At 29.2% G+C, this 15789-nt stretch overlaps 2 protein-coding genes across 2 annotated transcripts; one reads left to right on the plus strand and one right to left on the minus strand.

Moving 5' to 3' along the window:
- The first annotated feature begins 981 nt into the window (after positions 1-981).
- LOC137814906 (homeobox protein knotted-1-like 10) lies at positions 982-6950 on the plus strand. The gene is made up of 5 exons (XM_068617845.2): positions 982-1463; positions 1574-1684; positions 1906-2053; positions 5703-5929; positions 6461-6950. The coding sequence occupies exons 1-5, from the start codon at positions 1272-1274 to the stop codon at positions 6632-6634; spliced, it is 852 nt and encodes a 283-aa protein (XP_068473946.1). The 5' UTR covers positions 982-1271; the 3' UTR covers positions 6635-6950.
- Positions 6951-11890: 4940 nt separating this feature from the next.
- On the minus strand, positions 11891-13151 carry NAS4 (nicotianamine synthase 4). Its single transcript, XM_068617846.2, has one exon. It carries the CDS (start codon positions 13050-13052, stop codon positions 12099-12101), a length of 954 nt encoding a protein of 317 aa, XP_068473947.1. The 5' UTR covers positions 13053-13151; the 3' UTR covers positions 11891-12098.
- Positions 13152-15789: the final 2638 nt, after the last annotated feature.

Consider the following 15789-nt stretch of genomic DNA (forward strand, 5'->3'; position numbering starts at 1 on the left):
CTATTAGATTATTAATAGTTAAAATTAGTCTGATATTTATATTCATTATTTATTAGTAGTAATTTTATCTGAATATTATCTTAGAATTAAGTCATTAGAATAAAACTGTGAATTGTAAAATGTAATTTTTATTTTTATTTATATTTATGAAATTAAAATGACTTTTATTTAGATATATATTATAGTGTACTTTATTTGAATTTATTTATTTATTTTTGAAACGATTTTTTTAAAATATAATTTAAAATTAAATATCTATTTTATTTTGAAATAAAAATAACAAAGTATTTACTGATATCCAATAAATAATAAGAGAGATAAGAAATTATTTACTTTTTTCAGTCAGACGGCACTAGCGGACAGTTGTACTGATTGGCGCTAGCATTTGCCATCCTTCAGCGGATGCCATATATTTCCATCCATTCATTCCCAACACTCACAGGTCAGGTTTTTTTTTTTCTAAGAGAAAATAAATAGTTGTTAAAATATTGTTTATTTTAAAATGCCCTCATAGTTTAGTTCGTGTGTTCGATAACATGTTACTTGATAAGCTCAATAAACATCATAAATTTTAATATCATATTATAAAGTGAATTTTAAGTCTAACTCAAGTTTGTATCTATTTATATATAATGAAATATTTTTATTTTTAATCGATGTGAAATCTCTAATAATAATTAATTAAAAAATTATATTTTAATAATTATATGTTATATATAATTTTTGTTGTGATAATTTTAATAAAAAATATATAATAAAAATTAAATTTGTAATTAAAATAAGTGTAAAAAAAAAAAGTTGTAAATGCATCACCATTCAATTAGTTATGTTATTAAAAAAAGTGGATATTTAAAGATGTTATATTGAATGATGGATTAAACAGTGAATTTATTGATTTGTTTGAATGAGTGAATTGTGATGATGTAATCGAAAGAAGAGGGACCGACGTATTAAAGGGGGCGAATGAAAGAAGGTTACGTTGTAATTTTGTTGATGTTTTATGGAGTGAGAATCTCAGTGTTCTACATGTATGTACGGCCTACACTGACACGACCTACACCATGATGCATCCACATGCCCAATTCATATCTTTATGTCCTCTCCTCTTTTGTTCCTTTCCCGTCTCTTCTTGGAAAAGAAAACTCTTTCTGCACTGCACCTACCTTAATACTCCAACTTTCTTCTCCCCCAACCCTACCTTCCTCTGTCATTATCATATCTAACCTCTCCTTACACTTACTCACCTCCTTCCTACTTCACACCTTACCCTCATGGAACCACTTTACAGGTTCAAACCTCTTCTCCCTTCGCGTCTCCGAACAACACCTAATTCTTACCTCCAGCTAGAAGCTCCTCAACCCGACGTAACCGACTCAGGTATGACGGATCGGATCATCAAGATCCAGATCGCCAATCATCCTCTTTATCCAGATTTACTCTCTGCATACCTAGAATGCCAAAAGGTACTTCCACAAATCAATTACAGTTTATAGAGTTGCTCTTTCTTATGCCTGATATCACCAAGAAACACAGCAGTGACCCTTGTGATGGTAAACGGTAATTGTTTTCGAAGGTTGGAGCGCCGCCAGAACTGGCGTGCCTTCTTGAAGAAATAGGCCGAGAAAGCCGCCGCATGAATGCTCGCCTTGAGAAAGGGGACGGCCCTGAACTTGACCACTTCATGGTATGTTTTAAAATTTCTGTTTTTCTCTTTTGGGTATAATTTTGCTTGGTTTCCAAATTCCTTGGAGGGAAAGTCCAGAGATTGAAAGCAAAGTAATTTCTGGAAATGCATTAGAGGGGGTACTTGTTTTTATTTTTCCTATATATAGATACATGCACATATATGCGAGGAGTTTTTGTGCTGTTTTTGAATGAAGATTTGAATTGTTGATGATCTGGAAGGAAATGTACTGCGATTTGCTTCGTAGATACAAGGAGGAGTTGTCCAGACCCTTCAATGAAGCGACTTTGTTTCTGGGAAACATGGAATCACAACTAAGCAACCTTTGTAATGGAACACTGGCAAAGTCATCAGATAACAACCGCTCTGGTAAATACTCCATTCATTTTTCCGCTTATTCCTTTGTGTTGTGGTGTGTGTGCTTGGATAATGTTATCATTGTGACTACTTGAGTCATGGATGAAATGAAACTCAAATTCTCAAAACTAACAAAGAGCTAGAGCAGTGTGGAAATTGTGGACTCTAACTTGTTATTATTCTGAAGTCTGAACATGAATGGTCCCTTTTTGTACGTTAAAGATAGAACTGATTCAGAGATGTTTAATTTGAACTTCCACACCCCGCTCCTACTGCTAATTCAGAAATGTTTAGAGATCTTCACCAAAGAAGTGAACTTCCATTTATGCAACGGTAAGATCAGATTATTGATGTGATCTAAAGAGACAAGAAAGAAAAGTAATAGTGTTATAAAAGTATGACATTAATAGCATATTTACTGTTAGTTTTGAAAAAGTTTTGAAAAAAACCGTGGAGTTGATTCAAGCCATTTCATAACTCAGCCACCTCTCTATAGACGGCTTGCATGTAAGAGAACAATAAAGAAAATAATGAAAGGAACTTTCTATACATTTTTAATTTGTATAATCTAATTAATTTTAATTGAATAGAGAAATTATTTTCTTTTTTTACATATTCTTATGGAGAAATGACAATCTATTCTTAATTTTCAATGACATAGGATTTTTTTAAATTATAAATATTTTAATAAAATAAAGTTTTTCATATTATGTGTGAATTTTTTTAGTGAATATTTTGTGGATTATATAAAATTCATAGAAAAATATGAAAATTCTAGTGGTTTTTATTTTATAAAGTTAGCAAAATATTAATCATCTTATATAACTGTAGTTTCAAGGTCAAATTAATTTTTTAAGGAATTTTTTTGGAGTAACGTGATCTTATGAATTATTGAATAGAAACTAATTTTAGAGATAAAAAATTATTTATTATTTTACTAAATTAGAGACAATTTTATAAATTAAAAAAATTATTTGTATATAAAATAATTTTTGTTATTAATAAGAATTTATAAAACAGTTTTAGCTACTAAATATTTTAAATTTTAAATTTTAAATTAAGCTTTAGAGACTATTTTATAATTTAAATTATTAGTATTTAAGACATTGGTTGCTAATTTTGGAGTTCAATTTAAAAATTATTTTATAAATTTTTATTAATAATAAAAGCTATTTTAAATATCTATAATTTTTTAGTTTTTAAAATAACTTTTAATATAGTCAATATAATGACTAATTATTTTTTTATCTCTAAATTTATTTATTATTTAATGATTTTTTTTAATAATGATAATTCAACCAGATGCACAATGTTTGGGTGATATTTGACCTTTGAAAGAAATATTGGAAAAGGGTATTTGAGAATCGGAAGGTGTTATTAATCTCATGTGAGATGAGATGTTCAAACAAAAAATTGGGAAAGAAAAAGTGAAGAAAAATGTGAAAAAGATAATAGAAATTTGTGTGTTGGCTATGGAAAATAGAGAAGAAACAGTTGAAAAGTGAAAGAGAAAAAAAATAACAGATTTTTTTTGGAAAAGTTTTTTCATGTTTTAGGAGAAAAAAATTAAGAAGGCATGAATGATTCTGTTAAAACTTTTTCATGTAACTTTTCTAAATTTATTATTAATGTGTATAAATTAAATTTAGTGTAGAAAGAAACCTATTTTTTCTGTACAAAAAATTAGGAAGAAACTTGTCCAAACTTATTCCTAATAATCAAACAATCTCCACTCAAAATATGTTTGATTCTGCAATGAATACAAAAGTCACGTTCTCTCTGAGCACTTTCTCTTCTGTCCCTTTGATACCAAACAGTAGACAAATTTCAAAATCTCTCCGTTTGGTTGTTTCCTTCCCTCTTTACTACCTTGCTATATTACAAACACAAAGTAAAAGATTTCTAGATTGAGAGATAAGAGATCTTGTGGATTAAGTGAAAGTGTTGTTGAAAAAGCAAAGTTTAAAACGAGATGAGGAAAGTTGCTAACATTAACAAAACTTTTTGAGGGTTATTTTACTAACTAGATAAACTAATGTAATGGGATATTAGGTCGCATGAGTTTTATCCTTATAAGTGAAAGTAAATGAAGTGCAAGAAAAGCATTAGAAGTAATTATTGATAGGGCTCTTATGTTGAACACTGTTCTTTAGAATATGGATTTTAGCCAAATATGATGACACCATCAGTTTTGTATCGCTAACTTTACTTAGTTATATAGGTTATTGTTTCTTATTATAATAAGGTCTCAAAATCAAATAACTTGTAATTTGTTTTGGTAACTATTTTCTCTTATTATTTATGTATGTGCTGGAAGGGTAAATATCTTCTCCTTAGGTGAATGGATAAAATATTACCATTCTAATTCTGATTTAGAAAATTCGGATCACAATATTATTTATATAAATTTCTTTACAAGTATTTATGGGAAGAAAAAGAGAGAGAGTGAAATGGATTAAGTTCCTCCTATACAAGTTAAAAACAACTAACTTATCATTCCATTCTTTAAGAAAGTTAAATAGGGAAACTTCTATAAAAGTAAAAGTGAAAGTTATTTTAACTTCAGAGAGAAACTAAATTTATTTTATCTTCTTATTTCTTTCTTTTTTAATAAGTATTTATGAAAAAAGTTCTAAACGTTAATGTATTTAAAGACAAATGACATGTGATTATGCGTAGCTGTATGGAATAAAGTTTAATTTTAATTGTACTACTGAGAAGTCATTTTAGACATCACACTACAAGAAAGAAAATCATGAAATAAAAACCAATTTTTAGATACTAAAATAATTAGTTGCAATAATAACTAAATTAGAAACCATTTTAGAAACTAAAAAAATAATTGGTTTCTAAATTAGTTTACATTATTGTTAAATAGTTTCTAGATTGGTATGTAATTAACAACCAAGGTTTTAACTATCAATTATTTAGTTTCTAAATTTGATAGCAAAAACCTTGGTTTCTAAAATTGCAACTAATTATTTTGGTTTCTAAAAATTGGTTTCTATTTCATGATTTTCTTGTAGTGTACCAGTAAAGAGAGAAAAAGTGAAATTTACTGTTTAACTTTTTTTTATCTCAATCCTGATTGAAGATTCGATCCAAGGGAATTATACAAGTAAATTGGATTTGAAATTTATATCTATTGGTTCAACTTTTAAATGATCTGAAATCAGAATATACAATAATACAAGTTTAGTTGTAATCTTCTAAATCTTAACTAATATTATTTAATTTTTAAAAAATTTCACTAATTTTTGTGGAGATTAGACTAACTAACTTATCTAATTAGAAAAAGATAGATAAATGGAGGATGAAGTAGTAGATGTCCATGAAGAGAGAATCGTGATTTTGCTTGGAAATTAACTAGGGTAACCAAGTGGAGTTGTTTCTAGCGAAGGAGAGTGAGTCCTAAGAAAGCATATAGAGAGAGCTATACTTGAAAACATATTTTCAGAACCATTTTATTCCAGTGCCATGAATTGAAGAAGTGGCCAAAGGGAGAAAAAAAGGAAAAAAAAGGATTAATGTTAAAGGCTGACTTTAGCATGTAATAATAATAGGGTTTTTAATTCCCTTTGTGCTATCAATTACTACAGCCAAACTTTGATACGTACATGCTCATCTCTTTCAACGGTATTATTTTAATTGAATTTGTCAGATGAAGTAGCTGGTGGAGCATCAGAGGAAGAAAGAAGTTGTGGAGAGATGGAAGAAGTTGAAGGTGATCAAAATCTTAAAGAGATGCTCCTTCGCAAATATAGTGGCCATTTTAGCGGTTTGAGAAAGGAATTTCTAAAACGGAGAAAAAAGGGTAAGCTACCAAAGGATGCAAAGATGGCACTCATGGACTGGTGGAACACCCATCATCGATGGCCATATCCTACGGTAATTGATTAGCCTTTTCAGTACTTATTCTTCTGAACCATGTCTTTCTGTCACTTACTTTTACTTACCTAACTCTACAAGATGCATGACCTTGCAAAGTCACTCTTCCATGATTGAGCAAGCATAGGTACTGTTTCAAATTAGAAATTACTTGTTTCAGTCCTTACACCTGCCCTTTTTAACTTGTTCTATCATGTTATAATCTGATCTAGTTTCTACAATTTTGGACGGCAATGACTAAAACAGATTAAAAGTGCATGTTGAGAATAAAATGGTTCCCATGGAAAAATAACGCTTATACTCTATTTTATGTCATTCTTTCAAACATGCCAATATTAGCAGTGACAGTAAGTAAACGTTCAGGCAACTATTTAGAGGTTTTAGAGTTCAAGGTTTTGTTGTAAAACCAGTAGTCTAACTTGTTGTAAAAGTTGTCTTTTGAAATCTGTTTTTGACATTGTTTTGATGAACTTCATGTGGGTACAAGGTACAAGAATTGCATGATTTATTGGTATGATTTCAATGATACAGGAGGAGGAGAAAGTGAAATTATCAGAAGTGACTGGACTGGATCAAAAGCAGATAAATAATTGGTTCATCAATCAGAGAAAACGGCATTGGAAACCAGCTGAGGACATGCGATTTGCCGTTATGGATGGGTTAAGTGGCGGCGGTGGCGTCATAGGAGGAGCTATGTTCTTTTAGTTGTGCAACTTTCCAGTGCTCTTCAACGTTCTCACCTTGTAACCTCCGCAATGTGCTAAATTTTGGACTCTGAACTTTTGTTTATCAACTATACGTTTACATAATATACTTCTCAAAGTTGTAGTTATGGTAGTGTAATCATCATTGTTGTCCAGCATTTTGGAGTTGTGCATTATTTTATGGCAATGTCGTGCTGAAGAAAATGCCTCTTTTGGCTAGAAATTACTCAGCTTAGTGATTATTAATTCTTATGTATGTATGTATGTATGAATGACGATAAATATTATATACTGCAGAAATGCTATTCTCGGTTGAATTTGGTCTAAATTTTACTGTGTAGTACCATCCAAAGTTCCCTAGAAGAATAAATTATTACTACCTACTTCCGAACTACAATTTCAGGTTTACATGTAGAGAATTTGTCATAACTCCAAGTTAAAGAAAAGAGTATGTAACTATTCATTTTTAAAAAGTAATCAGTCACAGTGAAAGTTTATTTGAGTTATAATGAGCTGAAAAGTTTCTCAGTCTTCAAGAAGTTATTTACAGTAAACGCAACTGAACTGGTAGTCCTATTGGAAGATAGTTCGATCACAATGTAGGACTAAATTTTGATTTGATTTTTCACAAATTTTTGGAAGGTAAATTCTCCCTCTACCTCCACATTTTCACCATTTTAACTTTTTTAACAACCTTAAATAAAGCTTAATCTCAACTACACCCTTGCATCTCATACCTCTGTAACATTTTTATTCTTCTTCGACCATAAGGATTGAGAAAACTGTTCCATCATTTAGTGTATGTGAAAGGGTTAATAAAAAATTCGTTATATTTAACGTTTTCTAGTATGAATATATATATTTTTTTAATTTTTTATTCTATTTTTTAACCATCGTTACTAAAAACACCACTGAATTTATTTTAACTATCAACATTAATCACAGCCTCCACAAATAACCATCACTTAAAACTTAAAAATGAAGAAAAAAACACTAGAGACTCTACCATATTAAAAAAATATTGTTGAAATTAAAAAAGAAATATGAATTTGTCATTTTGAAACTGCTTTAGTAGGCTTTTAAAAAAAATTCTAAAAAATGAGGCCCAAGCCCAATACAATAATCACATTTACAATCAGGTTTTGGACCTCCCTTTTAAAAACCATACAAGTGGGACAATCGATCAAGAGAACTTGCAACCCATTTCTTGAATTTTCATGGACATATTTACTGTGAAATCAACAAACAGTGGTGTTCTGCCACTACTATAGCTTGAAAGTTAGGCACCTTCATTTGTGTTCAGTTGTTAAATTGATCTTAGTTAATTATTATAAAAATCATAGATTGATAGAAGAAGGGATATTTTCCTCAAGGCCTGAACCCAGATAGAACGTAGCCTCTTTTGCTAATTGATCAAAATGAGATCACACCGGATCGATTAACTTGAGAGAAATGTGCAATAGACGTAGTAAATAATGTTTAAAACTTTAAATTAGGTAGATTTCAAAGTTCAAAAAATAGACTAATATTTTAGATTTAAAAAAATCAAAATGACTAATATTTTCAATGGGATATAAAACTTTTATTTCAATTTTTTTAATATCGTGCGTGCACCTGTATATCAATTTTCAACTACGCACCTAATAGTTTACATGTAAGTAATGTATTTATAACGAAAGAGAATTTAATAAATTTATTTCAATAAGTAATTTATTCATTACTATTGTTAATATATCTGAACAAATATTGAATATAAGTCATTTTAAAATGAAAGGAGTATTTTTTTTAATCAATTCACCAATGAGGAGTTGTGGTAGTAAAAACTATTATGGTATTAAAAATTATCAGATTTAAAAACTTGTTGGTAGGTAAATTATCTAATTAGCTATCAATTAATTTAGATTCTAAAATTGGTAGGTAAATTATTGGTACCTAATTACATACAATTTAGAAACTAGTTTATAAATTTTATTAGTACTAAAAATTACTTTAAAAACTAGTAATTTTTTTCAGTGTCTAAAATAATATTTAATTTAGTCAATATAGTAATTAATTTTGTTTGTCTTTAAAATTGTTTTTTATTTTATGATTTTCTTGTAGTATATTGTTTGGATACTTTCGGATTGAATATTTCTTAAGCAACATGTTGTCAATAAGGTAAGACCTAGCTAAGACGATCGAGCAATAAAAATAATGATTAAATAATTTTAATATGGTTAACGGATAAGTTGTATTCATAATAACTACTTTATTATCTTGTTAAGGGTTTAAAAAGACCTACAAATATGTTATGTTCTCTAGGGAAGTACACACTTAATCTCATATCTTCATCTATACACTAATATTTTTACTATTCTTATTGATTTGAGCGTTGAAAAATCTTTTATAAATGTATCTTCCTTTCCTTTTGTATTTGGCCAATATTTTTAAGAGTTTGGTTCACAAGGCAATTACTTCTTTACCATCTAAGAGACTCCTATGCTTCACCTCGATAAGAACAATTAATAATAAGAAAAAACTGTGATCAACAATAACTCATAAAGAAGAATAAAGTAAAAAAGTCCATAAAATAAAGTAATTAGTGAAAATTTATCTTTGTTAGGAAAAAAACTTTAAAACTTGTTAAAAAAAAACAAAAATTGTTTCATAAGAGTTACAATAGTGAACAAATATTATTATTTTCCATCTAATTTAAAACTTGCTTTAAATGTATCAAACATATACATATCGAAATTAAATATTGAAATTAACAAGATAATGGATGAGAGAAGAGAATAATTTTATATATTTTAAGTAATCAAAATATTGTTATAACTTTTTAAAATTTTAATTTCTTTTAAACTTTTCTATTCAAACAATTATCTTTTATCATAAAATATTACAATTTTTGTTATAAAAATAAATCATCCTCTACAAGCTTTCCATTTAAAGGCTATAAAGGAATTCCTTAATTCACGAGTTCCCTATTCATTCGGAAGTTGTGGGGAGGATGCATTAAGTGACCCTCACCGAGTAACAATTCTAGGGACATCAAGAACACTAGGAAAAATTGTGGAGTGAATGCATCACTTAGTTTTGTTTGCGAAGAGTTAATATATTACATGATAAATCATATCAATTGAGTTAGTATATTATTGCCTTTCAAAAAAAATTTATATATACCTATTGCTTAAATTTAACTATATTTTTTAATAAATTATATATATATATATATGAGTTATTATTCTATTTTAAATGGTGTCTATTAAATGACTAGTCATATAATTTCACACGGTATCTTATTAATTAGAGTCACTTTATTTTATTTTCATGAATACCTAAATTATTTTAATTTTGTCCTTATGCAAGAACATATCCTTTGATTTACACGTTTTTAACTGATTTGCACAAAACGATGTATATATTAGAGTGAATCCGTACGGCTCTTTAAATGGAACAAAGAAAACAACTCATCAAAATGAATGAATAGAACTCTTTATTTTAAATAAATAAAAAAACAAGTCTTTCAATTTAAAAGAAACTGTACAACTATATTTCATATATTGGCATAATCATTTCACTCGAAGATTTGTATTTAAACTTTTTCTGTTCATCAACTTTCAACTTGAGAATTAGAATCACGTATATTTCCAATAATTGTTCAACCTTTTCATTTTGACTGAACTTAATATTTCCAATCGCAACATAAAACTTTGGCATCCCCTAGCTTGAATTTTGTTAAAAAGGGGCAAACTAAATTTAAGTATATTCTAATTCTACTAATTAATAGACCAAACAGATAAAAGTGACAGTTACAGAAAGAATAATTTTCATATTTGTCTTCTGATAAACTCAAGACATTCAAGACTAAAAAGCCCAACAAACATGCTGTCTTTTCATTCTTCGTTGATTTTCCTTTCAATTAGCATTGACATCATAAGTGATCATTAGTATAAGACTAAGAGTGAATGAATAGGTGATCTCTGATATTATAATTATATTCAAACCTTATTGCAATTCCCCCACTTCCACCACAGAAAAAAGCATTAATTCCCATCTTAATTATGAATATATGCTTGGGTAATTAGTGATAAGGTACAGCGATGTGGAGATATATGCTTGCATATCGTTTCTTCTCTTCAGCTTTTCTGAGGTCAAAGACAAAGTGGTATCTGAAAATGTCATCATCAGCATATGTAAGTATTAGACCAAAGACAAATATTGATTGATCAAGTAGGAAAAAGGCAGATAAGTTGGCATCCCTTAAAAGCAAAGCAGTCTTTGATTTGAAAGCCAATATGTTTGCTAATATCAGAGAGGAATTAGAGGACTTCTCCTTTTCAGTGATTGCGATTTAGTGGATAATGAAGTAAATGCGCAGCCAAAACAGCTCTGTGATATTCAGAAGAGAAAAAGATAAATAGTTAAGAATCTAGTGCAATTAAGCACGCATACAATTTAAAGTTAGGAAACCAATTTTCATACTAGGGACTGCATATCTGATTGTTCTGAAGTTTAACTCCAGCATGTTACATATTTTCATGAAAAAATGCTTGTATCTTAAAACAACATTTTTCATGCTTTCAAATAAAATACTCTCAATCTCATTCTAAAGATTTAGATTAATTTACACATATTTCAATCAATTTTAATGATTCAAAATTAACTTCACTGTACTTTTTTTATGGAAATGCATAAACCTCTCGAAAAATTAGTCCAGCTCATATAAATTCTTACATGAATAATACAATCCAGAACAACATCTAATATATTTCAAATGAAGATTTAATCCCAATTTTGTCAAATTGTCACCGCCTTCACTAGTTTCCATCATGTTTTACATCAAACTAACATTAATTGTGTATCAAGCTGGCACTTCAAACGTCAGTTCATCCAATCTATATATCAAGAGAGAAACTTGTCTGTGTTGAATGCCTTGAAAAGTTATGAGAATAGCTATTCAAACACACTCTAAACTACCATTCTTGCAGTTCAATGACTTCAAATGCGATTCAGATTAAATCAAATATACATTTCAAACTCAGAAGCAGATTCAAAATTAACTCAGCCAAAGTTTAAACCAACAACCTAACCTGAATCTAAGCTGCTCTTGTAGCAACTCCATGACCATCCTTTGATATCAATGCATGCCGTTACATATAAGCACAGTAGTTTTCCTTAATTAGAAAATGAAGATGAGCAAAAGCGTGTAGAGAAAACCGTAAACACAGTGTGCTAGCATGCATAACGTTATGGCTTGGTTGAGGAAGATAAGATCTAAAACGCGTAATCTCTTTCATATATATAATTTATTGCAAATTCAAGAACAATAGTATGTAAAACACTTAAGTTTTGCTGGATGAGATACAAAACAGTCGGACATAGTTGTTGAAATATTAAGTAACTAAGTTGGTATACCACATGACCCAATCTTCATCATCATAAGAACAGATAAGAGGAAATTAGTGGAGATATGGAGAGTTGGTTCACAAGAGTTGCTCCTCAATGGCCAATTCCTCAATGATGTTCCCATGGTTGAGGGGGTTGAAGGGTTGAATCTCGGAGCATTTGTTGGGAAGGATCTTGGAAGCAAGGCCTTGATCGAGTGAGTGCATAGGAAGGGGATATTTACGTGCTATGACAACCGAGTTGATGACCTCATCGGTGGGGTGGAACACAGAGAGGACCTCAAAGCCTCGAAGATCGCAAGGGTCAACGACAGGGTAGAGAAAAGCCCTTGCCCCATGAGCACTCCTGAGCATGAGAAATGCTCCAGGGTTCATGTGCTTGGCCAAGTGATCGATGATCCGGTTTTTGCCCTCCTTGTCCATGCCCACAAGTGCTGCCAAGTAGACAACCTCGTACTCCTTCAAAGCGTTGGAGACATCCAAGATGTCTGCGGTGTGAAAAAGCATGCGGTTGGACAAGTCAGGGTGAGAGGAAACCAAGCGCGTAGCATTGGAATTGGCCAAGGAGTCCATGTCATAGTTGTGGAATGTGGTGGAAGGTAAGTGGTTTGATGCCAACACAATTGAGGTGAGAGGAAGGGGTCCAGAACCCACGAAGGCGATTTTGGTAGGGACATGGGTGCAGTGTTGGGTGAGGATAGTGAACTCAAGGAGACCAAGTTTGAGGTAGTTTGAATAATAAGGAAAAATATCAAGGTTTTCAATGGGGTTGTCGTACGAGGCTAGGAGGGTTGAGTAGTGGGTCTCTAAATGACCCTCAGCTTCACCACAGAGTTTTATAAGATGAGATCTAATCTCTTGCACGTTTTTGTTTAGGTTTGTGACATCTATTGGGCTTGGAGGTATGCATGTGAGGACTAGTTGGGTGAAAAGCATGTCGACATTCTTGCAAGGTTTCAGACTCTCCAGGCTCGAGATTTGTTCATACAGCCCGCACACTTTTTCAATCAGCAACTCTTCCTCGCAAACCATGTCGACACTATGAGGCTATTATGGTGTGGTTGGTATTGGCAGACTCAGTCTCAAGATAGATAGCACAACACAAGCACACCCTTTGCAAATCTCAATGCAGTGATCATATTTAAGCCCAACTGTGGGGTCCACTCACTTCACCCTTTGGAATTCCCTTGCTTTTTTATTCTATTTTTCGGATATTGTTATGCTTCTCCTCTGCTCTATCATTTTTCTTAACATTATCATTCTCATTTTTATAGGTCTTGTAAACATTAACTCGTCATTTTTATAAAATATGCCTCTAATTAATCACCTCTTAAAACACCTTCCATTAAAAAACTCAAAACATTAAAGATATAATTAACCTACTTTTTTTTTTACTATTTGTGTCTTCAACAGTGATGCTTTGGAAATGGTAGGAAGCTTGAAACTGGAAACAACTTCTAACGTGGCATATGACTCTCTCGGGATCTTATGAGGAAATTAATTGGAGCTCTTTTTAGCTATGTCTTATCTATAACTCAGCAACTGATATTCTTCTTCATGTTTCCTATAATTAAGAGAATATTCCAAAAAAAATTACACAAGATATGCAAAAGAAAATATTTAGATTTAATAGAAGGATTTTAAGTTTTCCATACCGCGACAGGGATGGGAGCATGATGACAAAAATACAATGCACTTTCTAAACTAAAATTCAAGACAAAACGGTAAGACTTCATAAATTTGTATGTTCGTTCAAGACTTTAGAAAATGTAGATAAGATTGAAAAATAACATTAAGAATATAAAACAAAAAGAAAATAGAAACAACACTCTATTATATTTAGTTATGTCAAATCTAAATGGTTCCATCTCCAAAACTAAAAAAAAAAAAAACTAGGAAATAGTTTAGAATTCAGTGAGTAGTTTCTTTATACATTTTTTTTCCTACAAGCCATAATGCATAGTAAACAACTTTTTAAGTAGAATTATAATTTATTATGTCATCCTTCTCTCAGTTATGTCATTATTGTGAGAAATGAACTTTGTATCCAGTCATTTTTTTTATCAGTAAAAAGTTAAAAAATAGTGATAATTTGACATCACTAAAACATTAAAAAAAATTACTTCATAATTTAAAATAACAATATTTTAATTATATTTATTTTATTTTTTTAATTTAAAATCTTAATACATATTATTAAAATTGATTGTTGAGTGGATGTATTTTTTTAAGATTATCAAAGTGTTCCTTTCTGTTAAATTACTTATTATAAATAAATAATATATTCTTATATGTGTGTAAAAAGGGCTCCAGAATTTTAAAAGTATGGGTAGGGTATGGAGTAGAGTTTAGTTATGTGACTCAGTTTTTGATTCCAAATGTTTTTGATTTCACACTGTCACGGTTGCATTTTGGTTCATTAATTATAAGAAATCGATCCTCTTATCACAGTTTGACTATATATGGTTGTCGTTATAAACACCCAAAATTATATTAATTTTCTCAATAATAAATAAATATATATGGGTCTCTATCATTGTTGATTGACAACATAAAAGAAAACATTAATGTTTTTTTTTTTTATGCTAGTAAAGTCTGTGTATATTTTCAAACGGTCTGTTATATTTTAAAATGAGAAAGAAAATCTTGAAATTTAAAAGGTTTGGAAAGAGTCTGGTTATGTTGTTTGATGGTGATGATAAGTTGGATCATTAATTGGGACAAAAATTGTGAGATGTGGTGATCTTGCAACTATCATAGAGTTCTAACTCTTCTCTCATTCGATTATCGTTACTTAGAAGCTTTTGGAAGAGTTTTTGTTTCATATGCAAAACAAGACATTTTCAATAGCTTACTACAGTCAACTTGAGTTAACTTATATAAATGCTGTGTTTCTCACTTCTAAAATATAATAACCACATATTTTATCTTGTCTGGTAACTAGTTTTTTCCGTGCACGGAAAATTCAACTGTATAAGATTATTTATTTATTAAGTTTATTATTTTTTTTCAAGTAAAAAATTTCAAATATTACTAATTAATTAACATGTACAATATAAGTTAGAAATAAGTTAAAATATAATTTATATAACTAAATATATATATATGTAAATAAATAAAAAATTACAAAAACAAATATTAATATATAAAAATAAACATTAATATATATGAATAAATAAATAAAAACTAAATATATTAAAATGAATATAGCAATGCATTAAAATGAATATACATGTAAATAAATAAATTGTTCAATGTGAACTGACACTTTGATTCATCATAAAAAAACGAATAACTCTTTTGATTATTTAATTTGTTAATATATGTTTCAAAAACAATATTATCGTCTCTTAAAAAAAAATATTTAAGATCTGTATTTATTTATAATTTTGAATAACTTGAGAATTTTCTTTAAATAACACATTAATTATTATTTTTTAATATTTATTTCATATTTTTATTTAAGCCGAACATTAAATAATTTAGGTTTTCTATTTATTTAGGATTTTGAAAATTTTATAAATTTTTTTCAAATTATTATTTAATTAGAAAATACAATAATTTAAGATTTTGAAAAACATAGAAATTTTAGATTTTTATTTAAAAATACAATTAAGTAACTTAATATGTGTATTTATTTAGGATTTTGAATAATTTAAGAATTTTTAAAATTTTATAATTTTTTTTCAGATTATTATTTAAGTAGGAAATACATTAATTTAGGATTTTGAAAAACATAGAAATTTTATTATTTTTATATTTTTATTTA

This window comes from Phaseolus vulgaris, chromosome 1 (assembly GCF_051622355.1).
Source record: "Phaseolus vulgaris cultivar YP4 chromosome 1, ASM5162235v1, whole genome shotgun sequence".
NCBI lineage: Eukaryota > Viridiplantae > Streptophyta > Magnoliopsida > Fabales > Fabaceae > Phaseolus > Phaseolus vulgaris.

What these genes read in the sequence shown, in the direction of transcription:
- LOC137814906 (XM_068617845.2), top strand. Translation starts at nt 1,272, where the DNA reads ATGGAACCACTTTACAGGTTCAAACCTCTTCTCCCTTCGCGTCTCCGA. An exon ending in CTGAACTTGACCACTTCATG is followed by an intron (nt 1,685 to 1,905) that starts GTATGTTTTAAA and finishes ATGATCTGGAAG; the next exon opens with GAAATGTACTGCGATTTGCT. An exon ending in ATCAGATAACAACCGCTCTG is followed by an intron (nt 2,054 to 5,702) that starts GTAAATACTCCA and finishes TGAATTTGTCAG; the next exon opens with ATGAAGTAGCTGGTGGAGCA.
- NAS4 (XM_068617846.2), bottom strand. Translation starts at nt 13,052, where the DNA reads ATGGTTTGCGAGGAAGAGTTGCTGATTGAAAAAGTGTGCGGGCTGTAT.